The sequence below is a fragment of the Corythoichthys intestinalis genome, unplaced genomic scaffold, assembly GCF_030265065.1.
Source record: "Corythoichthys intestinalis isolate RoL2023-P3 unplaced genomic scaffold, ASM3026506v1 HiC_scaffold_23, whole genome shotgun sequence".
Lineage (NCBI taxonomy): Eukaryota > Metazoa > Chordata > Actinopteri > Syngnathiformes > Syngnathidae > Corythoichthys > Corythoichthys intestinalis.
In genome coordinates, this window is record NW_026651592.1 from 9,981,168 (window position 1) to 10,007,644 (window position 26,477).

The 26,477-nt window shown below is 37.8% G+C and overlaps 1 protein-coding gene across 3 annotated transcripts in view; it reads left to right on the forward strand.

The window, feature by feature from the left end:
• Positions 1–26,477, forward strand: part of LOC130911167 (G-protein coupled receptor 4-like) — a 59,494-nt gene that overhangs the window by 26,685 nt on the left and 6,332 nt on the right. Inside the window, exons 1-2 of one of the 3 annotated variants that reach the window (XM_057828951.1) lie at positions 7,936–8,123; positions 24,887–25,436. In XM_057828951.1, coding sequence (XP_057684934.1) covers positions 25,308–25,436 — 129 coding nt within the window. In that variant the 5' untranslated portion in view covers positions 7,936–8,123; positions 24,887–25,307. Of the gene's footprint in view, positions 1–7,935; positions 8,124–22,109; positions 22,134–24,886; positions 25,437–26,477 lie in introns of those variants that run through there. The other 2 variants (XM_057828952.1, XM_057828949.1) reach the window with 2 other exon arrangements.

The following is a 26,477-nucleotide window of genomic DNA, read 5'->3' on the forward strand; positions in this document are numbered from 1 at the left end:
TTATTAACATTTTAAAAATTTAAGTGACGGGTAAAAATAGATTATGACCAGATTTTTATGACCCTGTCAGTCAAAATGACAGACAACGAAAAAGTCTAGCGCAACCTCTGATATATATATAATATAAAAACAAAACAAAACAAAAAAAAAAACGGATCACAGCATTTAATTAGTGCTTTGAATGAGACCAGGGCTTTCTCTTTTTTTTTTTTTTTTTTTTACACACAGTAGCAGCCTTTCACGCAGTGCAACATTTGAACTCCTGTGCAAAATCAGTAATAACAGTCACTGTATTTTAGACCCATCAATAAAAATTTTCAAGTAAATATTAAAGAAAATGACAAAGAAAATATTGTAATGCAGCAGCATCTTTATCGCAATATCAATCCAGGGATCAGTTCAGTTGCAAACAAAACATCAACTAAATTGCAATGTAGAACAAAAGTAAAATGTAGGCCTACCTCACTATATATGTCCAATAGAGGTTAGACCGGGCCTAAAACATCCAGCCCGACCAGACACGGCCCGCTGGTATTGAAGCCCGACCCGGCCCGAGCCCGATCAATTAACTAGATTTGCAGGCCCAGCCCGAAAAACCCGAATTTTTTTTTTTTTTTTAATTCGTTGGAGTGACGCGGGGGGGAACGCAGCAGCAATTCATTTTCATTCCTTCGAGTTGGCAGAAAAAAATGCAAGTTTTCTTCATGTTTAAATAGTCTACATATTTTTATGATCATTATAAAAGCATTTACACAATGAAATAACGCCGGGAAAGTTTAATATAATTTTTTTTTTTTTAAATACGGTTTTGCAGACACACAGAGAAGATTCAAAAGTATCACATTTGTGTTGCCATTGTGCCCGTAAATAAAAGTGTCCTTTGTAACGAATTCTCAGTTGGCAGAAAAAAAACGCAAGTTTTCTTTATGTTTAAATAGTCTACATATTTTTATGATCATTATAAAAGCATTTACACAACGAAATAATGCCGGGAAAGTTTAATATTTAAAAAAAAAAAAAAAAAAACGCGGTTTTGCAGACACACAGAGGAGAAGATTCAAAAGGATCACATTTCTGTTGCCTTTGTGTGCATAAATAGGTGTATTTGGTAACGAATCGCAAGCGCCACAGCGGGAGGAGAAGAAGAAAAAGCGGGCGGCGCCACGGCGTTCATGTGCGTGCACAAGCAAATGCACAACACAGAGAGCCTGCTCACTGTTTTATCCCATTTTCTTTTTTATAATTTATTAGTCGGCGCGGCGGCCCGACCCGACCCGAACATGAATGCTTAACGTTTCAGGCACAAGATCTAACCTCTAAAAAATGGGACATAACATAACAATGGCTGAAGCGGAGAAAGAGGGAGCGAGAAAGATTATTAATGCACCTAAGACATTGAAAGCAAACATCTGGAGACATTTTGGCTTCTACAAGGTTGGTGGGAAACTTGACCAGAGTTATGCGTGTGTAAAAAATGAAACATGAGAATAATAATACAAATGGGGAAACCAAATCCGTTGCATCACCGGAATTGCGCAAGGAAGATTTTTGAACGTACTTATATATTTTAAAATGCGCTGAATTGATTCGGCTTGTTGCCCACATCGGATCGAATCGTCCATGCCCCGCATCGGGATGCATCGCCGCGTCGATTATTGTTGACACCACTATTATTTAGCCTATCAATTAATTGGGAAATAGAAATGTAGCCCTGACCCCCATTCACCCAATCTTTTTGGTTTTATTAATGTCCCCTCCCCAGCAAAAAGTGTACATGCAGGTTATGCTGTTATATCATCCCTACCAATATTAAGACCAAACTTAGGCCCTTGCACCACTAGATTTATTGTTGAAATAGGTGCAAACATCCGTTTTTTGGATGAAGTGCAAAGTGCCAGCAAGGCACTTATTCTGCCCTCAATGTGTGCGCGTGGGTACACAAATTGACAGACGGCGAACAAATGAGGCTCTAAAGAGAAGTCAGACGCTGGAGTAAAGCGGAATTGGCTTTACTGTGGTCATTTTTCTCCTGACAAGAGCACTCCCATAGCAAAGCAAAATTGAAGATGAGATCTTGTTCATGTCTCATTTACATCTCTGAGAAATGAATCAGCAATAATCGAGACCAGAGTGGTTTTCTCAGTTTTCTTTAATTTTTTCTCATGAGAAGTCTCATAGTAAACATTACATGAGAAGGTCTTGAGAATAGTTCTACTGGCATGATTTTTCAATAAAGTCTCACAGTAGTCTCCTTTCAAGATCTCACCAAGAGACAACTATGAGTACTTGTGTCGATCTCAAATGTGTCTCAATTTTATCTCCTTACTTGGAGTCACGATCTCAGTAATGACTCAGTAAAAGATATGAATGAGAAAAGTATTTTATTTCTCCAACTTGCATCAAAGCTGCCTCTTTTATTGGTCTCGCGAGGCAACCTTATATTGTGCCAGTCACAAATATTTCTCAATTTGATCTCCTTCCAGTCTGCAATTGCTCATTTTGGGTTTTCAAGATTCTTTCATTGTAAGAAAGAGTAATGTGTGCTCTAACATGTCTAATCACATCTTAATTTATCTCATGCCAAAATCCGAAAAACTATTATAATTAGTCGAATAATTAAATAACATCTGGTTCATTTGGTTTGTCTTGTTCAATGTAAAAATTAGAGATGTGACCGAAAATTTGGCACCGAAAACTATCGGTCGCTAACAATGCATTATCGGTTTTTGGTCAATACCAAAAGTTCATCTCAATACTTTGTTATGTACCCTTTGTTGGCAATAACGGAGGCCAAACGTTTTCTGTAACTCTTCACAAGCTTTTCACACACTGTTGCTGGTATTTTGGCCCATTCCTCCATGCAGATCTCCTCTAGACTAGTGATGTTTTGGGGCTGTCTTTGGGCAACACGGACTTTCAACTCCCTCCACAGATTTTCTATGGGGTTGAGATCTGGAGACTGGCTAGGCCACTCCAGGACCTTGAAATGCTTCTTACGAAGCCACTCCTTTGTTGCCCTGGCTGTGTGTTTGGGATCATTGTTATGCTGAAAGACCCAGCCACGTCTCATCTTCAATGCCCTTGCTGATGGAAGGAGATTTTCACTCAAAATCTCTCGATACATAGCCCCATTCATTCTTTCCTTTACACAGATCAGTCGACCTGGTCCCTTTGCAGAAAAAACAGCCCCAAAGCATGATGTTTCCACCCCCATGCTTCACAGTGGGTACGGTGTTCTTCAGATATAATTCAGTATTCTTTCTCCTCCAAACACGAGAACCTGCATTTCTACCAACAAGTTCTACTTTTGTTTCATCTGACAATAACACATTCTCCTAGTCGTCTTCTGGATCATCCAAATGCTCTCTAGTGAACCGAAGACAGGCCTGGACGTCTGGCAGTGCAGGATTTCAGTCCCTGGCGGCGCGGGGTGTTACTGATAGTAGCCTTTGTTACTGTGGTCCCAGCTCTCTGTAGGTCATTCACTAGGTCCCCCCGTGTGGTTCTGGGATTTTTGCTCACCGTTCTTGTTATCATTTTGACGCCACGGGGTGAGATCTTGCATGGAGCCCAAGATCGAGGGAGATTGTCAGTGGTCTTGTATGTCTTCCATTTTCTAATAATTGCTCCCACAGTTGATTTCTTTACACCAAGAGTTTTACCTATTGCAGATTCAGTCTTCCCAGCCTGGTGCAGGTCTACAATTTTGTCTGGTGTCCTTCGACAGCTCTTTGTTCTTGGACATAGTGGAGTTTGGAGTGTGACTGACTGAGGTTGTGGACAGGTGTCTTTTATACAGATAATGAGATAAAATAGGTGCCATTAATACAGGTAACGAGTGGAGCCTCTTTAGACCTCGTTGGAAGAAGTTAGACCTCTTTGACAGCCAGAAATCTTGCTTGTTTGTAGGTGACCAAATACTTATTTTCCACCATGATTTTCAAATAAATTCTTTAAAAATCAAACAATGTGATTTTGTGTTTTCTTTCCACATTCTGTCTCTCATGGTTGAGGTTTACCCATGTTGACAATTACAAGCCTCTCTCATCTTTTCAAGTAGGAGAACTTGCACAATTGGTGGTTGACTAAATACTTATTTGCCCCACTGCAGACATCTCCAATACACTACACAATGCTCATGAATATAAAACAAATGAAGACTATAAATTCTAAGCGAGGCTTGTATGGGACAAAAACAACGTGGGGAGATGGCAAGAACTGTTATGGTACATTGGCTGCAGTACGGTATCCTACCATAGAGTCCCTTTTCATTCAGACGCCGTCAGATAGTACGGGTTGACTCTTGTACCCTTGGAAAGCAGGACATCTTAAATTTGTTCAGATTTTAGTGGAGGTTCTTTATCCATCATTCGCACAATCTTTCGTTAAAATCTGTCGTCAATTTTTCATTTCCGTCCACATCATGGGAGGTTAGCTGCAGTGCCATGGGCTTTACACTTACTGATGACACTGCGCATGGTAGACACAGGAACATTCAGGTCTTTGGAGATGGACTTGTAACCTTGAGATTGCTCATGCTTCCTCACAATTTTGCTTCTCAAGTCCTCAGTTTTTTGCTCTTCTTTCTTTTCTCCATGCTCAATGTGGTACACACAAGGACAGAGGTTTAGTCAACTTTAATCCATTTTAACTGGCTGCACGTGTGATTTAGTTATTGCCACCACCTGTTATGTGCCACAGGTAAGTAACCGGTGCTGTTAATTACCCAAGTTAGAGAAGCATCACATGATTTTTCAAAGGGTGCCAATACTTTTGTCCGGCCCATTTTTGGAGTTTTGTGTAAAATTATAATTTATTTATTTATTTTTCCATTCTCTTTTGTGTTTTTTCATCGCAACCAAAATCAATGAAGATATTACTACCAAAGTATTTGTAATTACAATCATTTCCTGGGAGAAATTGAGCATTATCTGACAGAATTGCAGGAGTGCCAATACTTTTAGCCAGCAGTGTATGATGTTATGTTTTACCTCCTTTGTGCGTCTCCGCTTCAGACTTCCCCATAGGAAGTGACACATTGAAGCAGTTTACGGATGTCATCATGTTTTCATTCCCAGTTTTGCACCACACCTGAAATTCCACAAATACTTTGATTGGATTTTTGCAAAGCAGTCAGGAAAGAACAAAGTGCCTGAATGTGTTTTTGTTGTCCAGGTCATAACTTAATATAAACATGGCGGAAAACACTCAGGTGACTTAAAGTTCCGCTCTGAGACCAGCAATTTGGTCAAATTTCAAAATGTCCTCTATGCATGTGTGATACATCATTGAAAAGCTTAAAACCTCAATTTTCTGGGGGAAGAAAAATTTTGAAAAGGAGGGGCATTTAAAAAATAAAGAAATGGGCTTAACCTCAAATAAAGACACCATGATTTTAACATATTATCATGTACTTGCTTACCTTGTTTCGATCCAAAAACTCCGTGTAGCATGTCTCGCCAAGTGTCAATACACAGCTGTGAATGGCCACAGCCGGACTTTTTGAGGATTTTATGGGTGAAACATAGTAATATAACAAGGGTCGCAATGCAGAAATCGCAGACATCAAGGAGTGGTCAAGATTTTCTTTTTCAAATATTTACCCTTTTAAGTTTAAAAAAAAAAATTTTTTTTAAAAGTTTTTTTTTAAGGGCTGTCAAAATTATCGCGTTAACGGGCGGTAATTAATTTTTTAAATTAATCACGTTAAAATATTTGACGCAATTAACGCACATGACCCGCTCAGATTAAAATGACAGCAGTGTAATGTCCGCTTGTTGCTTGTTTTTTGTTGTTTGGCGCCCTCTGCTGGTGCTTGGGTCCAAATGATTTTATGGTTTTGGGGAGTGAGCATGGTGTAATGACATCAACAATGGCGAGCTACTAGTTAATTTTTTGATTGAAAATTTTACAAATTTTAATAAAACAAAAACATTAAGAGGGTTTTTAATATAAAAGTTCTATAACTTGTACTAACATTTATCTTTTAAGGACTACAAGTTTTTCTATCGCTTTAAGAGAATGTTAATAATGTTAATGGCATCTTGATTTATTGTTATAATAAACAAATACAGTACTTATGTACCGTATGTTGAATGTATATATCAGTCTTGTGTCTTATCTTTTCATTCCAACAATAATTTACAGAAAAATATGGCATATTTTAGAGATGGTTTGAATTGCGATTAATTACTATTAATTAATTTTTAAGCTGTAATTAACTCGATTAAAAAATTTTAATCGTTTGACGATGTTTAGCCTTAGATGGAGTTTACCACTGGCTTTGGGCTGCATTCCTAAAGAACCCGACTCTGGAAAGGGAAGGCCGCAGAGTCTCTTTATCGTTGCAAGCCCCGTAGTTTAGCTCAATGCTTCTCAGTTATTTTCTGTCACGCCCCCCCCCCCAAGGAAAACGTAAACGTTCCACCCCCCCCCCTTTGTCTATAAAAATCTTATTGTAAGTACACCTCTGCATAACATTGTGTCCTTTTTAATATTAAACAAAGTAATATAAACAACTTACAATAAAGTGTAAAAAAAAATTGAATAATGATAAACTCAAATTAATTAGCAACATGAACTCATGAAGACAATATGCCAAACAATTGGACCGAAAAAACAAAAATTAATAGAACAAAAACGACAGTGTCATTGGACAGAGGGATGGTTTTTATTTTTGCTGCAGGCGGTATCAGCTCCTTTGCTATGGTGTGGGGTTATTTTGCACTGAGCAACTTGGTATGCCACATTATATGATGGTAACAGTGCTCTCTAGTTTACTGATGTAACACTGACAAAGCGGGACGATCGTTGGCAATATTGGGCACGTTTTCGCTGAAAAAAAAAAAAGAAAATCTGTCCGCTGTGAACATTTTTAGACAAAGTAAACAGACTGGTCCTTCCTCCTCTCCCACTGTACTAAAACTCAAAGCCAAAAGTCAAATGCTACATACGCCTCGTCATATTTCCTCGTCTTATCTTTTCATATCTCCAGTGCTCTTTGCTGTGTGCTCTTCTTTGGTTCAAAAATACTGTGCACATGCTGAAAATGGGAGCACCACTGCATGACACCCACTGAGTGGATGTGAAATTACACGTTATTCTAGTACGGCAAAAAAGTATGTTCCCCAAGGTCACATGCACCACCCCCACCATCGCTCTGCCCCCCCCCCCCCCCCACCACTATTTGAGAAGTACTGGTTTAGCTGTAGCAGCAGCCTCGTATTCGTTCCAAAAATCTTTGTGATGCAGTTTTGAATGGCGCCTGGGTTAGTGGTGTTGAATGAGGACTTTCTTTCCGCCTTGAGGAACTTCTGCAGTGCATGTTTTGCAGATGGCGAGAGCGACGTTTGTTTACCAACCGGAAAACAACCCACGTTAGCGAGATCCACCATAATATTGCCTCAACTCTGTTGTGTAACTTAACTCCGCCTCCTCTATGATGCCATACTCCTCAACCCCTCCCCCCTCAGGGTCTTCAGAGAGAGGAGGGGTTGAGGAGGCCGCAGTGAGAAGTGGACAAAACTGCTTCGTTTGCGCACATTTGGAGGCTAAATCAAGTATATAATTATCGGATTGCGTTATCTTTTTTAAAAAAACTTTATCTGGATTATCTGTGTGACGTCATAATTGCCAAAATCGGCCGATAATTATCGGTAACAGACATTATCGTGCATCTTTAATTGTTATTTATACACAGTGTTATTGTTGACGTCTAATCCATTTGAACTGGGTGAGGCTGGGAGCGAGTAATTTCTGTCAGCCCTCCCAGACCAAATGGATTGGACGTCTATCGCTGCCAATGGGAGCAATGTGTTCAGTCTCTGGGAATATGCAGTTTCCTCCACCTGTGTTACCTATTGGGCAAATGCAAGTCAGGTTCTTTGTGTTACAAGTGAGTGAGACAGTCAGTTTTCACTTCCTGTCGCAGTTGTGCAAGTGTGCTGGACTTCCTGTCTTTGTTTAGCTCTCTAGTTAGTTCAGTCTGGACTGAGCACCTGGGTCTGCTCATGTCTATTTATAGATGGCACATTGCTGACATGCTTAAACCTTGAAAGCCTGGATGGAGTTCTTTAACAGGAGAGCCAGGCCAGTTCCTGTCTTCGTTGTCTCGTGGAGACGCAGTATGCATATTTTTCTTGTTTCTGAATTTGATGGTTTGATTGGTTTTCACCCTTAACGTTGATGGGCTCTCTCGCTCCTCTTTCATACAGTCCGTCTGTTTGGAATTTGTACATTTTTGCCCTGAGCAGAGTACTGTTTCTCTTTGAGGTGCGGGTCGACAGCTGAGTGTTGACCCGAGGAGTTCGCCCGTCTATGCTGCCACATGTGCCTGCTCAGCGGTTGCTCGCTTCCCCCAATATATACATCGGTGCATTCCTCGATCACTTGACCACGTACACCAGATTGTTTTTCTGGGTATGGGGTGTACCGACTTTCTTTTACCCCTTTTTTAAAAAAAATCATTTATCGTTCTTGGATCGTTTTCAGCACCACTTTTTTCCTTTTCCCTTTTTTCTCTTTATGTGGTTTCTTCTTTTGTTGTTTTTTTCCCTTTTGCTTATTCCTATTTCTTTGTTCATTTTTTTCATATTTTACATATATTTTTTTCCGTTTATCTCCCCCCATTTTCATTTTTTTGTTATTTTTCTTCCTGTTTTCTTTCATTCTTTTGTCTCTCTCACTTTGGTTCCATCTGGAACTTTACTCTTCACAAACGACCAGCTATGGTATCCAGAGGTTTTCGAGGGTCTCCTGTGCTCATTCTTTCTGGTCTGTTATCTTCTCTGTGTTGCAAGGTTCTGATAAAACTCACTTTATTTTCCAGTGGGTGGCCTGAGTCAACAACTAAGTTTGAGTGTGCTTGGGATTTCGGTATTCCCTAAAACGGCGGCCCCTTTTGTCTCCATTATGAGCGAAGTTGCTTAAAGGTGGCAAATGATTTTTGTCCACTGAGTTTGTGTGCTTAGGGAAGGCTTGCACGTCTTGGCTTGCAATTTTAACCCATGTGTCATCCATCTATCAGTAGGCCAGTAGTTCTCAAATAATGAGGCGGAATTTGAGGTTTGAGCATTGACATTGAAATATGACGATAACGAAAAATATTTCATCGAGCAACGATTTTTTTTCGTGATGATGACATGATGATGAGCTAAAAACGTGGCATGGGAGACAAGAACATAACAGGACGAATGTGAGTTTTCATCTGACGAGACGACAACGAGACAAAAATTCAACCTAGTTTCTGTCTTACAATGGTATGAAAAAGTATCGGTAACACTTTATAATAACTATCCGTTTTACTAGTTAATAGATCATTAGTAAACTGTTGCTAAATGATTTATTGTTGATTTGTGAAGTATTTGTTAACAGTTTGTTAAGCATTTACAGGGTGTTCTTAACCTGAAACATAGTTTGTGTAGAAACGTTTCAAGTTTTTGTGTGTAACATTTGGCATTTCTACCTTTTCAGGTTAAGAAATGCCGTTCACTTCAAAAGAAAAGGCATTTTGATAAGGCATTTTGCAGGCAGCGCTCATGTTGCACATTTATGAAAATCTGCCATAGAACCAACAAATATTTGTTCTTTTCTTTGTATATTTAACCAATAAAACTTATGACCTTCAACATAAAGTGTATATAGTTTTATTAAGATCCATCAACTAGAATGGTGTCAACCATATTGGAACACCCTGTAAATGCTTAACAAACTGTTAACAAATACTTCACAAATCAACAATTAATCATTTATCAACAGTTTACTAATGATCTATTAAGTAGTAAAACGGATAGTTATTATAAAGTGTTACCAAAGTATCTGAACCTTTGGGAAATTCTCACATTTCTGCATGAAATCACCATCAAATGTGATCTGATCTTTGTCATAATCACACAGAGGAAAAAGCAGTGTCTGCTTCAACTAAAACCACCCAAACATTTACAGGTTTTCATATTTTAATGAGGATAGTATGCAAACAATGACAGAAGTGAGAAAAATAATTAAGTGAATGATCATATTTAATATTTTTCGTGTCCCCCCCCCCCCCCCCCCCCCCCCCAGCAGCAATAACTTCAACCAGATGCTTCCTGTAGCTGCAGATCAGTCTGGCACATCAATCAGGACTAATCTTGGCCTATTCTTCTCTACAAAACTGCTGTAGTTCAGTCAGATTCCTAGGATGCCCGGCATGAATCGATGTCTTTAGGTCATACCACAGCATCTCAATGGGGTTCAAGTCTAGACTTTGACTTGGCCACTCCAGAATGGGTATTTTGTACTTGTGAAACGATTCTGAGGTTTATTTACTTCTGTGTTTTGGATCATTGTCTTGTTGCAGCATCCATCCTCTTTTTACCTTCAACTGTCTGACAGACGGTCTCAGGCTTTCCTGCAAAACATCACGATATACTTTTGAATTCATTCTTCCATTAGTGATTGCAAATCGTCCAGGCCCTGAGGCAGCAAAACAGCCCCAATCACGGTTGGCATTAGGTGTTGATGTTTGTGAGCTGTTCCATTTTTCCTCCACACATGACGTTGTGTGTTACTCCCAAACAAGTCAACTTTGGTTTCATCAGTCCACAACATATTTTGCCAAAACTTCTGTAGAGTGTCCAAGTGCCTTTTTGTGAACATTAAACAAGCAACAATGTTTTTTAGACAGCAGTGGCTTCCTCCGTGGAACACCATTCTTAGCAGCAGTTTTACATATAGTTGATGTGTGCACATAGATATTGGACTGTGCCAGTGATTTCTGTAAGTCTTTAGCAGACACTCTAGGGTTCTTTTTTTTTTTTTTTTTACCTCTATTCTGCGCTAAACTCCTGCCATCATCTTTGGTGGACGGCCACTCCTTGGGAGAGAAGAAACAATGCCAAACTCTCTCCATTTGTAGACCTATTCTGACTGTTGATTGATGAACATCCAGACTTTTAGTGATGTTTTTGTATCTTTTCCCAGCTTTATACAAATCAACAATCCATGATCGCAGGTCTTTAGACAGCTCTTTTGACCGAGCCATGATGCACATCAGACAATGCTTCTCATTAAAACAGTTCTTATCAGGTGTGTGTTTTATAGTGGGCAGGGCAGGTTTAAACCACTCATCAGTGATTGGGCACATAACTGACTTAAATTGTTTGGTAAAAAATGGTTTTAATTGCTCCTCAAGTCTCCTTAGGCAGAGGGTTCACTTACTTATTTAAAAAAAAAAAAAAGGGTTCAGATACTTTTTCATACCACTGTATGTTCACAATGCATGACATTTTCATATTCTACATGCATAGGCAGAGTTTGACTTTGGGGCAGGGGGGGCACAACATGTTGATGATCCCGAAACGTAGTGTCAGCAATAAAATTAACTTACAAGAATATTTATAATCATAAGTTGACAATGAGTGTTTTTTTTCCTCCATCATTCTTGAGGGGAATTCTAAATCAGGCTGCTTAGGCAATACTTTTCGCCAAGATTGTCATCCATTGAATATGGTACGCCCGCTGGTGTCATGCCGATGTAGTTACCCCAGTTAAAAAATTGTATCCCCTGGGTGGAGCCATATGGAGGTAGATTTGTGTATTTATTATTCAACCCCAAAAAATGTCGCTTCAATTAAAAAAAATGTGTTTAAATGCAAAAAATGTGAAACTCAAAAAACTCAACAAAAAAACATGCATGTGAAAGCTATTTTTTTTAAATTTTTTTTTTTTTTAAATTGAAGTCGTTTTTTTGATTGAAGCAACTTTTTTGATTAAAGTAATGTTTATGTGTTTTTGGGCCACATTTTGGCTAGGACATTTGTGTCTATATTATTCAATGAAAAAATAAGTTGCTTAAAAAATATATAGATTAAAAAAAAATCACGTCAATCAAAAAAAGAAAAATTTCAATCATAGAAAAAGTTTTTGAATGCGAAAAAATATTTGAGATTGAAAAATTTGCATTTGAACGCTTAATTTGAAAAAAGTTTTCTTTGATTGAAGCAATCCTTTTTGTGTTTGGGCCATATTATGATTAGGACATTTGTGTCTAAATCATTCAATCCCCCCAAAAAGTTGCTTCAATCAAAAAAAAAAAAATTTTCGGTCAAAGAAAAAACTAATTTTTGAAAATATTTTTTTTCAAAAAAAAAAAAAAAAAAAAAAAAAAATATATATATATATATATATATATATATATATATATATATTATATGCAAAGCAAATGGCTGTCTAAGATGCTCGAAAAATAATTTGGAACCATTATAAAAAATTTTTTTTTTTTTTGTTCGTTCATTCATTTTTGTTGCAGTTTTATTGCTTTTCAACTTTTATATATATATATATATATATATATATAGGAAAGTCAATTACATGCAATGACACTTTTCGGACACCAGGGGGTCTGGCCCCCCATAAAATCCGCTTATGTCTACGTGCAGCTTGCATCGTAACTGCGTTTGGGTTGTGTTACTCATGTGACATGTGTTGCGCCTCTCCTTCATTCTTCTCCATGGATTTTAGGATGTGTTAGGAGGCGCTCAATCTTGCTTGTTTGAAACACGTGGTAAGATTTGTTTTCTTATCTTGGCAAAAGAGAATATCCATTTTTGCTTTAGCCTTTAAAGTCTCTGGTGAGTGATCATCACGCACTAAATGTAACTCGTCGCGTTCACATAGCATTCATATTAGTATTAGCCATAGACTTTAGTATCAGTTGACGAGACAGCTCCTACAGACATTGTGCCAAGGCTTCTCGTAGGGGACCGGGCAAGGCAGAGCGCCATGGCAGCCTTCACTGTGATAAACTTAAACACACGCTGCGTTCTAACGCCAGATTTAGGTGGAAACAGGACGGAGGTTTTAGTGGATACAAGCAGGCACGACTGTCTCAACAGTGATATGGTCGAGGATTTGATGTAATTATTATATAAAATAGCACCACGCACTCACTTCGAAACGTGAAAAAAAATAAAATGAATGAAAAAAAGTTTGCGTGACTTTAGCTTGAAATATTTGCGTAAAATTAATGATGACTGCCAGGTTTTTTTTTGTTTTTTTGTTTTTTTTGCTTTTAACCAAGAATTGAGACTGTTTGACGTTTATATCTATAGAAATTCCGGGATTTACGCATTATTTAGAAGAATTTTCAACTTAAAAAGCTCTTTGTTTTGTGATAGCTGCCATGTTGGATTTGCATCCATACACAATAGTGTAACTTTACATTCATTATAATCAGGTAATTTTTGGCTCGATTTTTGGTAAAAAACTAGTGATTTAGACATTTCTTCATCCATACAAAAGAAAAATATCTGCTTTTACGTGTTTTATTTTATGTAACATTCAGGTCAATCTAAAAACGCTAGATAGCCGGCAAGACGTGCTGAGGCAATAATGAAATCAGAATTCAACCTAAATAAGTTGTGATTGTATATAATAAAAAATGCAAAATTTGCTTATGTTGAGTAAGATTAAGATGTTTCTGCATGCTTTCCTCAAGAATTTGATCAAGTTTCTGATGTGAAAATTGAGTGATTTATTAGCTTTTGAAAGCTAATGTAGAAATTGTACTAAATTAAAAAAAAAAGTCGCTGTTTAGGGCAAAAAGTTATATGGTATGTTAAATATTGCTATTGATCCTGAAAATATAGATGATTATCACTGCATTTGGTGATTTTTGTGCATCTAGCATAAAATCTGAGAATTTTATAGCCATTTTAAATTTGGTTAAGTTTTCGGGATTTTATTAGGGAACGACATTGAATTTTTTTGATGCCGGTGCTCTGATTGTGAAGTCTATGTATTAGCATGGCATTAGCGTGGCGAGCATCCTCTTAAACGCTTGGACAACTTTTTTTTTTATACAGTTCGTGGCGTCTAGGTTTGGTTTAATTGACAATAATGCACAGTACTGCTTTTTCTGCTGAGTGTGTATTATCATTACAAAGTTAGTGTTGTCCTTGTAGCCGGCACAATATGTACTTGTCCATGTTCATTCGCAATTGATGGAAACATTTATTTTTGGACTAAAACTTCTGAATTTTCCAGACAAAAACATTTTAAGTAACTGTTGACTAAAACTAGAAGAAATCTGCATGAGATGTCGTCAACTAAAACCAGACGAAGACTAACTCATTTTGAAATGACTGAAATATGACAAGACTAATAAGTATCTTCCTCCAAAAGACAAAGACAAAAATTAAAAGACCTGCCCCCCAAAAAAAACATTGCTTCAGGCAAGCATCCTTTTTTTTTTTTTTTTTTAAATTCAAGAATAAAGTGTATTTGTACATCCAGTACAGTAGTCACGTTTACTTTTATCGTCAGACCGTACGCAGGGAATATTGGCTTTATGCGTAAGGTAAATGCAATGAGCATGATTGTGCACACAGCACAGAGCGGTAGATATAAAGTGCATTGAGAAAAACCCTCAAAAGAGATGAAAGGATGGATAGCAGCGAGAGATAGCTGCAACGAGACAAAGGATTACTGACAATAAAGACAAGGAACTAAGCTAGATATATTAAATATGTTTCAGCAAATAATTAAGAAGCATTCATCATTGTGGTCAGATTGAAGCCAGCATCCTTCATGAAATACTGTACTGATGTCTTTTTAACTAATGCAACCCCCCCCCCCCCAAAAAAAAAAACCATAAAGCTTGAATTGCAATAGTTCTAGTGCTTTTTTTAACTCCTCTGTAGTACACTTGTCAAGTACAATTCAGTTTTATTCAACTTAAACTACAAAAGATTCACATTTAATTCCGTACAACTGTTTCTTTTCAAATATATAGGAACATCATTGCTATTTCATTGTTTATTTTAGATAAAATCTTACTGCACTGTTAATGCTGAAACTGTTTACAGTTAACTAAAAACTGTTTTTTTTATGAACGATTTGGCCTACTTCACTAAGGTATTATAACTAGGGTTGTTCCGATCATGTTTTTTTGCTCCCGATCCGATCGTTTTGGTTTGAGTATCTGCCGATCCCGATATTTCCTGATCCGATTGCTTTTTTTTTTTTTGCTCCCGATTCAATTCCAATCATTCCCGATAATTTTTCCCGATCATATACTACATTTTGGCAATGCATTAAGAAAAAAATGAATAAAACTCGGACAAATATATGTATATATATACTTTCAACATACAGTACATAAGTACTGTATTTGTTTATTATGACAATAAATCCTCAAGATGGCATTTACATTATTAACATTCTTTCTGTGAGAGGGATCCACGGATAGAAAGACTTGTAATTCTTAAAGGATAAATGTGACTTTGTATATTGTGACTAAATATTACCATCTAGTGTATTTGTTGAGCTTTCAGTAAATGATACTGTAGCCATTTAACTGTTCTGCCCAAATGCATGATGGGAAGTGCAACCATGACTGTGCGTAGTGGTACCACTTGATATATCTTCTCTGCGTTGGGAAATAACATAGTGTTAAGAAAAAGATCAATTACTACCTTTCTTCCCCACATTGCTTCCCACGATATTTCTAATTGTAGGGAGAGGGATTGTAAGGCTGCCAAAATTCACTCTATGTACTCATTTTACGCTGCCTTTTAGCTCTATATATAGGTGAAACGGCGCCATTACAGATTGAATGCAACAATGCGTGAGTGGGTCATGCAGCGCATGCGTTAATTGCGTTAAATATTTTAACGTGATAAATTAAAAAAAAAAAAATACTGCCATTAACGGGATGAATTTGATAACCCTACCTTAAGCCTAAACTAAAGACTCTGGATGAGTGTAACATATTATGTCTGTAACGTTAAATACAATTAGAAAATGATTTAATAAAAAATATATATATATACACATATATATATATATATATATATACATATATATTTAAAAAAAAAGGTATGTCCGATATTTTTTTGCAGATTCCGATACTTTGAAAATGACGTGATCGGACCTGATCGATCGGCATCCTGATCGATCGGGACATCTCTAATTATAACTATTATTAACTCACTATAACTCATAGTCAGACATTTATTAGACAATCAATTAATTGGAACTGGGAGAACTCGAAGTGAATGTTCATGTTTCAGTACCAGATTTCCATCCCATTTTGACTGGGAGTCCAGCAGCTATCGTTTGCTGCCAACCTCTCCCAGGATAAAAAAATGATCGGACATCTGCTAATGTCAATGGCAGCCAATAGATTCACGTTGGCTAATGTTCTTAATGTTTTCAAATAGAGGATGATGATAATTTACTTGGTACTCCAAAAAATCCTACCCTTGGAGACATGACATTAATTATACCACACAACAAATGTTATCTTTTTTAAATATATATGTATATATATATATATATATATATAATATATGTATGTATGTATATAATATATGTATGTATGTATATATTTGTATATGTGTGTGTGTGTGTGTGTGTGTGTGTGTGTGTGTGTGTGCGTGTGTGTATGTGTGTGTGTGTGTGTGTATGTATGTGTATGTATATATATGTGTGTATGTATGTGTATGTATATATATGTGTGTATGTATGTGTATGTATGTATATGTATATATGTGTACATACACACACACATATATACATATACATATGTGCATGTACTTGTTGGAAACATGACACAATCAGTGAGTCTGCTGGCCTTTGGGTTATTAGTTTAGCTTTGTACCGGCAAAAACACATGACGCCAGATTGGCTGAGTGTTTGTTTTGACTTACACCACCGTCGGATCAGATGATGATCATGTTTTACCAAACAATAACATACAGTCTAGATCAGGGGTCGGGAACCTTTTTGACCAATGGAGCCAAAAAGACCCAACATATTTTTAAAAATGATTCCACGGGAGCCATACAGTGTGTTATGTATACAGTGCTTGCCAAAAGTATTGGCACCTCTGCAATTCTGTAAGTTAATGCTCAATTTCTCCAAGAAAATGATTGCAATTACAAATACTTTGCTAGTAATAGCTTCATTTATTTTGCTTGCAATGAAAAAACACAAAAGAGAATGGGGCAAAAAATAAAATCATTATCAATTTCCACAAAACTCCAAAAATGGGCCGGACAAAAGTATTGGCACCCTGTGAAAAATCATGTGATGCTTCTCTAATTTGTGTAATTAACAGCACCTGTTAATGGCGTACCGCACGCAGGCTATTTTTAGACCGTGACGTCGCATCGTAAAGAGGAAGTAAAGCCGAAGTGGGACATTATAGACCTGCCCTTGCATAGACACAACGTAATTTGTGCTACTTTTCGCCGGTAATCTTTCAAAAACGAACATGGTGATCACGCATTGCTTTTTTGGAACATGTAGAAACGACTCTCGACATTACGACACATCAAGGATGTTTTCTTCATACGTTTCCGGAAACCAAAAACTCATGAGGAAAAAATGTGAAGACCGAATCAACTTGCGCGGACTTTAACACCAGCTCGGTGAATCAATTCACATTTCATACGCAGTAACCATTATGTTGGGTTGGCATGGTCTTTCAGAGGACAAAGAGATAAGCCATTTTTATATTTTTAACTTATTTTTTTTTTAGCGTAACGTTGTGCCGTACTGCTTCTGTCTGACAATGAATGACCTGAAAAGAATTATAATGGTATCTGACTGCCACTGTTACCGTTTCTGTTATATAAATAAAAAAACAACTTTAGTAAGGGGAAGTGTAAATAAATTATAGAATTAAGATGTGTTATCAATGTTATCAATGAAAAAATTAAAAGTGTTCGTTGGCTGTCACTGAGTAGCATTTGCGATCGCTACACAAAGCTAACTAAATTACCCCCAAGAACGGTAAGAGACGTAGGACTACCAGAGGATATACTGGACTGTCTCAGAAAATTAGAATACACAATATTCTAATTTTTTGAGACAGTCCTGTGTATATATACAGGACTGTCTCAGGAAATTAGAATACACAATATTCTAATTTCCTGAGACAGTCAGGAAATTAGAATATTGTGTATTCTAATTTCCTGAGACAGTCCAGTATAAGAAAGACAGGGCTGATGGTAAAGGATAGCTTGTTGAAACAGGAGAATGTCATTGTCAGTCGCGTCGATAAAAAAGCTAAAGCTATGCTTAGGTCGGCTCGTTTTTTTCTCTTTTTCAGCCTTAGCACTCAAGCCATCTCTTTAACTGAACATGTTTATGTTCTTCCACATCTTTGCCAGTGAATTTGGCACCAGGCACATCATTTTCGGAGAGAATTTTTAGGTTTAGCTCTGTAAACATCTCCTTCGTACACGATTTCCATTCATTTCCTATAAGGGACAAACGGTGGCTTGTCCCTACTTAGCAACAGTAGCTAATGTCATGAATATTAACGAGCGGAAGTGACGTGTTGCTTGCGGTATGCCATTACCTGTGGCACATAACAGGTGGAGGCAATGACTAAATCACACTTGCAGCCAGTTAAAATGGATTAAAGTTGACTCAACCTCTGTCCTGTGTCCTTGTGTGGACCACATTGAGCATGGAGAAAAGAAAGAACACCAAAGAACTGTCTAAGGACTTCAGGAGCAAAATTGTGAGGAAGTATGGGCAATTTCAAGGCTACAGGTCCATCTCCAAAGACCTTAATGTTCCTGTGTCTACTGTGTGCAGTGTCATCAATAAGTGTAAAGCCCATGGCACTGTGGCTAACCTCCCTAGATGTGGACGGAAAAGAGAAATTGACAAGATATTATGCGGATGGTGGATAAAGAACCTCAACTAACATCCAAACAAGTTCAAGCTGTCCTGCAGTCCGAGGGTGCGTTTTGGAAGAATGTTTTCTGGTCAAATGAGACAAAAGTAGAGTTTTTGGGGAAAAGGCATCAACATACAGTTTAGAGCAGGGGTGTCCAAACTTTTTGCAAAGGAGGCCAGATTTAGTGTGGGAAAAATCTGGGGGGCCGACCTTGGCTTACGCCATTTACGTAGAACGATATATTTAAGCAAATTTTAGCAAGCCATTCTGTGTGTCACATTTTCTTTATTATTATTTTCAATTAATAATTTCAACAATCTCGCAACTACCCTTTGTGGCGTTCTCCTTCGATCTTGTACACGTCAGCGTGTCTTGTTTGGTAATATCGCCTCACGTTGAACTCTTTAAAAACAGCGACTGTCTCTTTGTAAATGAGGCAGACAAAGTTGTTGCGTATTTTAGTGAAGAAATAGTCCAATTTCCACCTATCCTTGACGGGTCGGCCATTGCAGTCAACTTTCTTTTTTTGTTGATTGTCGCCATTTTAGAAAATTGGAAGGGTCACATGGCGTAATGTTGCTTAGAGTGCTGCTGCCTTTTAGTGGGTAAAGGAGGAGCAGCATTTAAGGTGTAAGCTACTTCATATGCTGGTAGCAGTACTGCTGACCAATTTATCAAGTCTGTATGTGGACCAGACGTTATTGATTTTATGACAGAGGGCCGGATGAAATTTGATCATGGGCCGCATTTGGCCCCCGGGCCGGACTTTGGATATGTTTGGTTTAGGGTAAACTAAGCCTTCAAAGAAAAGAACACTGTCCCCACAGTCAAACATGGCGGAGGTTTCCTGATGTTTATGTTTTAGGGTTGCTTGGCTGCCTCTGGCACTGGACTGCTTGACCGTGTGCATGGCATTATGAAGTCTGAAGACTAACAAATTTTGCGGCATAATGTAGGCCCAGTGTGAGAGAGCTGGGTCTTCCTCAGAGGTCATGAGTCTTCCAGCAGGACAATGACCCTAAACGCACTTCAAAAAGCACTAGAAAATGGTTTGAGAGAAAGCACTGGAGACTTCTAAAGAGTCCAGCAATGAGTCCAGACCTGAATCCCATAGAAATCTTGTAGAGAGATCTGAAAATGGCAGTTTGGAGAAGGCACCCTTTAAATCTCAGAGACCTGGAGCAGTTGGCCAAAGAAGAATGGTCTAAAATTCCAGCAGAGCATTGTAAGACTCTCATTGATGGATACCAGAAGCAGTTTCTCGCAGTTATTTTGTCTAAAGACTGTGCTACCAAGTATTAGGCTGAGGGTGTCAATACTTTTGTCCGGGCCATTTTTGGAGTTTTGTGTAAAATCATAATGATTTTTTTTTTCATTCTCTTTTGTATTTTTTCATTGCAAGCAAAATAAATGAGGATATTACTACCATAGCATTTGTAATTACAATCATTTTCTGGGAGAAATTTAGCATTATCTGACAGAATTGCAGGGGTGCCAATACTTTTGGCCAGCAGTGTAATTCTACAGTATTTTACTACAGAAGGAATGAACAGAAAAGCAGGCTCTTTCCATCCTTCAGTGTGAATTGAATTGAGTTTATCACTAGTAGACGTCCAGTTCATTTGAAGCGGGAGGGCGTCTGCAATCCCTCCCGCTTCAAACAGATCGGACATCTACGGCGGTCAATGGCAACTAATGAGTTTAATTTTGATATATTTTTAGGTCATTTGTTATTGATTTTCAGTCAATTCCTTTTGATTACGGCGCAGTTCTCAGCACCTTATATATACTGTATGTATATTAAGTATTCTGTTGACCACTTGTTCGAGTCGGCTTTGTGATCAATTTTTTTGCATTTGAACTAGGACTGTCAAAAATATCGCGTTTACGAGCGGTTATTAATTTTTTAAATTACTCCCGTTACAATATTTGATGCAATTAAGGCACAAATGCCCCGCTCAAACAGATTAAAATGAGAGCACAGTGAAAGGTGTACTTGTTGTGTTTTTCGGAGTTTTGCCGCCCTCTGCTGGCGCTTGGGTGCGACTGATTTTATAGGCTTCAGACCCCCTGGAGCATTGTGTAAGTAATTATTGACACCAACAATGGCGGGCTACTAGTTTATTTTTTTGATTGAAAATTTTACAAATTTTATTAAAACGAAAACATGAAGAGGGGTTTTGATATAAAATTTCTATAACTTGTCTTTTAAGAACTACAAGTCTTTCTATCCATGGATCGCTTTAACAGAATGTTGATAATGGTAATGCCATCTTGTTGATTTATTGTTATGATAAAGAAATACAGTATTTATGTACCGTATGTTGGATGTATATAGCCATCTTGTGACTTATCTTTCCATTCCAACAATAATTTACAGAAAAATATGGCATATTTTATAGATGGTTTGAATTGCGATTAATTACGATTATTTTTTAAGCTGTAATTAACTCGATTAAAAATTTTAATCGTTTGACAGCCCTAATTTGAACGCATCAGCTTTTACGAGCAGTTGCCCAGTTGTGATTGAAAAACATCTTTAGAAAAAAATCAATGAAAGCCTGACATCGTTACTTAGTATGTTACAATCGTTGCTCACTAATCACTTGGGAAATAACAAAAAGAATCATGGTGTGGCACTGCATATATTTCCTGGAAGCGTAAAACCGCAACCAGGGAACGCGACAACTTTGACAAGCGGAAGTCAAAATTGATTGCGCACCTGTATGACTTGAAGTACCACGCAATTCACTTTTGTGGTTAAATTTTCTCCTACACATTTTTATATACTACAGATCGCTCGGCAGTGAGTTGGGAGGAGCCAGCCTCGCTTCTGGCTGAGCAGAGATTTAAGGCGCAAGACGAGCCCTGTACTTATACCCAGCTCCGTGCAATCCACGACGGGAGGACCACCAATGGGCACTGAATTGAAGCATATTATTGCGACGTATGTTTGAAGGTCCAAGAAAAATGTATGAATGGTCCATCAGCTCATCACAACTCATTCATGTCAAATGAGCCGGCCGGTTCCACATTCAAAATAACGGTTTGGCGAAGAGCCAGAAGCACTCGTCAAAAGAACCATACAGTATATGGCTTGCGAGACAGTTTCCCGACCTCTGTTCTAGATGTCATTATTTAAAGACAAGACTGGTCCACATTTTTCTATACAGTGGTACCTCTACTTAAGAATGTCTCCACATACAGAATTTTAAGGTTAAGACACGTTTCAATGAGAAAATATTGCCTCGTGAAAAAAAAAAAAAAATAGAATAAGAAAGGATAAAATGGCTGGTACTCGCAGCTCCCAAAGTTTACTGAACGTAACATACTTATAGCTGCTCTGCCATTGGCTATTGCCTAGCATCTATCTGGCATCCAATTGGCTAATCAGGACCTCTATTGTATGTGTATATCCCAGGGTACTCTTCAGCCGCCCCTCGTGTTCCAACAGCTTTACGTGAGTGTATTAAAGAATAGAGTAAGAATAAAAGTTTTTTTTTTTTTTTTTTTTTACATGATGCGCAATTCTCATTTTATGTTTATTGTGCAATAATCTAATGGTAACATGTATTTGTTACATGTCTTTGATGCATTAAAAAAGATTTATGTCTGAATATTGGGGTTTTGGAACGGGATTAGGACATTTATATGGAAAAAACGTCTCTACTTTCAGAATTTTCAGGTTAAGAAAGTACTCTCAGCACCAATTAATTTCTTAAGTAGAGGTACCACTGTAATATGGATATTAGTGATGGATGTGGATTTTGGTAAATTTTGGACAAATTGCCAAATATCAACAGTCAGAAGTCCACAACAGCTCCTTCATGAACACAGTGGATGAATGCCCTTTTTAATGGTCGAGAAGATGAGGTATTCACAAAAGGAACATTGGAACAAATTTCATGATATTTGGCAACCTTTTTTGGACGAACTCATGACAGTATAACTACCCTCCTACTCAGAGTTTTTAGTTGTATTTTTTATTTTTTTTAATGATTTATTTAAAGAAACGAAATTTTTTTTTTTAAAGGTTGTTACAAATTGTAGTACAATATGTATCTATAAATGTTTAACTTGTGTAAATGTGTTCCGGCAAATTTCTTTCATTTTATTTGTATACTGTTATCCCACCCCCCCATTTTATGTGTGTGCGTGCGTTTGTGGTTGTTATTTTCAGACAACATAAGAGCACTGGATGTGGAAGAACAATAAATACAGTAAATTATTTCAAAATGTGGGCCCAACTAATAAATAATAAAAAAACCAAAAAATGGGATAAAACAGAGAGCTCTCTGTATTGTGCATTTGCTTGTGCACGCACATGAACGCCGTGGCCCGCATGTTTTTTTTTTTTTTTTTAAATATTTCCCAGCGTTATGTTATTGTGTAAATGCTTTTATAATGATCATAAAAATATGTAGACTATTAAAACATTAAGAAAACTTGCGTTTTTTTCTGCCAACTGAGAATTTGTTATGAAAGACACTTTTATTCATGCACACAAAGGCAACACAAATGTGATCCTTTTGAATCTTCTCTGTGTGTCTGCAAATTCGCATGTTTTTTTTTTTTTTTTTTTTTAAACTTTCCTGGCGTTATTTGGTTGTGTAAATGCTTTTATAATGATAATAAAAATATGTAGAATATGTAGAATATTTAAACATTAAGAACACTTGCGTTTTTTTTCTGCCAACTGAGAATTCGTTACGAAGGACACTTTTATTTATGCACACAAAGGCAACAGAAATGTGATCCTTTTGAATCTTCTCCTCTGTGTGTCTGCAAAACCCAAGGTTTTTTTTTTATATTAAACTTTCCCAGCGTTATTTGGTTGTGTAAATGCTTTTATAATGATCATAAAAATATGTAGACTATTTAAACTTTAAGAAAACTTGCGTTTTTTTCTGCCAACTCGAAGAAATGAAAATAAATTGCTGCTGCTGCGTTTTCCCGCGTCACTCCAACAACAACAACAAAATTCGGGTTTTTCGGGCTGGGCCTGCAAATCTAGTTAATTGAGCGGGCTCGGGCCGGGTCGGGCTTCAATACCAGCGGGCCGTGTCTGGTCGGGCTGGATTTTTTAGGCCCAATCTAACCTTATTGCACATACAGTATATAGTGGGCTAAGCCTACATTTTACTTTTGTTCTACATTGCAATTTAGTTGATGTTTTTTTTGCAACTGAACTGATCCCTGGATTGATATTGCGATAAAGATGCTGCTGCACTACAATATTTTCTTTGTCGTTTTCTTTCATATTTACTTGAATATTTTTATTGATGGGTCGTTGTGACTAAAATACAGTGACTGTTATTACAATTTTGCACAGGAGTTCAGATGTTGCACTGTGTGAAAGGCTGCTACTGTGTGTAAAAAAAAAAAAAAAAAAAAAAAAAAGAGAAAGCCCAGGTCTCATTCAAAGCACTAATTAAATGATGTGATCTTTTTTTTTTTTTTTTTTTTTTTTTTTTTTTTTAGTATATATATCTGAAAGTATTTTCATTTGACTTCAACCAGGAGTGACACAAGAGCCAGTAAAAAGTTGTTTAATGTCTGACCGCTTGCGTTGCCTCATGATTCACGAAAAATATGCTTTGCTTTAGAATTTTAATGCATCCCAGGCTTTAATGCATCGCGATGCATTGCCGAATCCGACCGAATCGTGACCCTCTGAATCAAATCGAATCGTGGCCCTCCGAATCGTAATCGAATCGAATCGTGAGGGCAGTGCCGATGCACACCTCTAATATTGCCAGTCAAGCCTGATGACTGTTGAGCAACTGAAGACCAGTATGAGTAAGTGATGTGCGTGTAGAAGGTAAACCTAACTCCCTGAGGCCTGAAAAGACAGAAGCTAGACTGTGCTATTAGCTCAATAGACAGCATGCTTGACTGCCACAATGACATCACATCCAACATCAGACTGGTCACACATATCATTCACAGTTGTTTACTGTAAATGAACAGTTAAAATAGCTATTTTTATGGTAATTTATTGTTAATTCTTAACCTTTGTAAACCTTTTACAGTTTTCCTGTTTCTTTAATGGTACAATTCTGGCAACCGCAGCTGTCAGTATTTTACTTTGAACTTGGAAGATTTTATCAATTTTTTTCAGGGGACTTCGAGCACAGAACTTTGCCTATAGTCCTGCTGCCTAAAAAGAAATTATAATGCAAAGTAAGCAGATTATTCCTTTTTGTTTTGCAGGTGGCCTGTGCAGCTGTGTCAAGTCATCACCCTGTTTATCATCTAACAAGAGCATCAATGACTTTAGACACACACACACACATCAAGATCACTAATGTCTAAAAGATTGATGAGGTCCATTCAGGCCCCGCGAGGGCTGGTCCAGCGTCGATAAGGCGGCTTCCATTTCACCTCCATTCAAGCGTCCTATCGGATGAGTCGTCTCCACAAAGGGGCGTTTCGTCGGAGCCGGATGATGATAAATTTAGGTCCCGTGAACGAGGACCGGACACCATGAGAGGCCGGGGGAAGGACGCCTCAGCTCGCTCCGGTCGGGAGAAGGAGGAGAACACCATGTTGTTGTCAAAATGGCGGACAAGCAGGAAACCACAGAGCTGAGATTAACTTAATACACGCCCCCCCAAAAAAGATAAAGCGCACAATGTGCAACATCTCCTTCTGTAATGTGGACAGCAAGGTGGATCAGTACTTTCAGCCCACGCTGTATATCATTGTCATGGTGCTGGGTCTGCCCACCAACTGCTTGGCCTTGTGGGCCGCCTACTTGCAGGTGAGCAGGGGCAAAGTCGAGACAATGTGCAGGTTGAGCCACTAGTAGTCGTTGTGAACACAAAGCAAGCAGAGATTCAAAACTTTGAACTGGGAATGATATTTCAATGCCAATGACGGTGATGGAGATCCAATCAGTTTTAACTGAGAGAGTGAGATGATTCGCTGCTAGCCTCTCAGTCAAGTTGGATTGGACATCTATCGCCATCAAGAGCAGCCATTATGAGAAGCAAATTATGACCTGTAACTTATTTTCTCATCATGACACCCACTTTCGACTGCCTACTGCGACACATAGGCTAGGTTCATACCGCAGGTCTTAATGCACGAATCCGATGTTTTTGTGCTTTTCCGACTAGAGTGAGGCATTAATTTGACGGTCTGAACAGGAAAAGTCGCATAAAAGTGGACCATTTCAAATCCGATCCAGGCAAAAGAGGGTAGAGTAGCCAAAACATTTTCTCAAGTAAGAGTAGCTTTACTTCAAAATAATATTACTCAAGTAAGAATAAAAGTGGTCATCCAAAAATTGTACTCAAGTACAAGTAAAGTGAGTGAATCGAGTGAAAAGAATACTCAAGTAATGAGTAACATTTTGAGTAACTGCTTATTTTGGGGGTTTTTTTAGACAGAATGGTATTTTTTCTCAGCACAAACCTATCTATATGAACTGTTGTTATAATGATACTGTACAATAACCCATTACATAACCACATTAAGCCAAAAAAAAAAAAAAAATCATTAAAGAGAGAGAAAAAAACCCCCGGAAAAGTAATGAAGCATTATTTGTCCAAAGAGCATGAGTTCCCTGCCCTCTAGTGAAGAAAATAGTTCCTAGTTTGAGAAGTGAATACTGTAGTTCCTTCATAGTTACTATTATTAAATGAAAATGATCATGTCTCCGGTTTCCCCTGGTCAATCTGTGCCAAATAAAAACTAGGAGTTTTAAATCCGCGATTTCGATTCATGTTTAGGGCAGTGCTCTATGCCAGGGGTCCCCAACCTTTTTTGCACCACGGACCGGTGTTATTTGGGTCTTCTT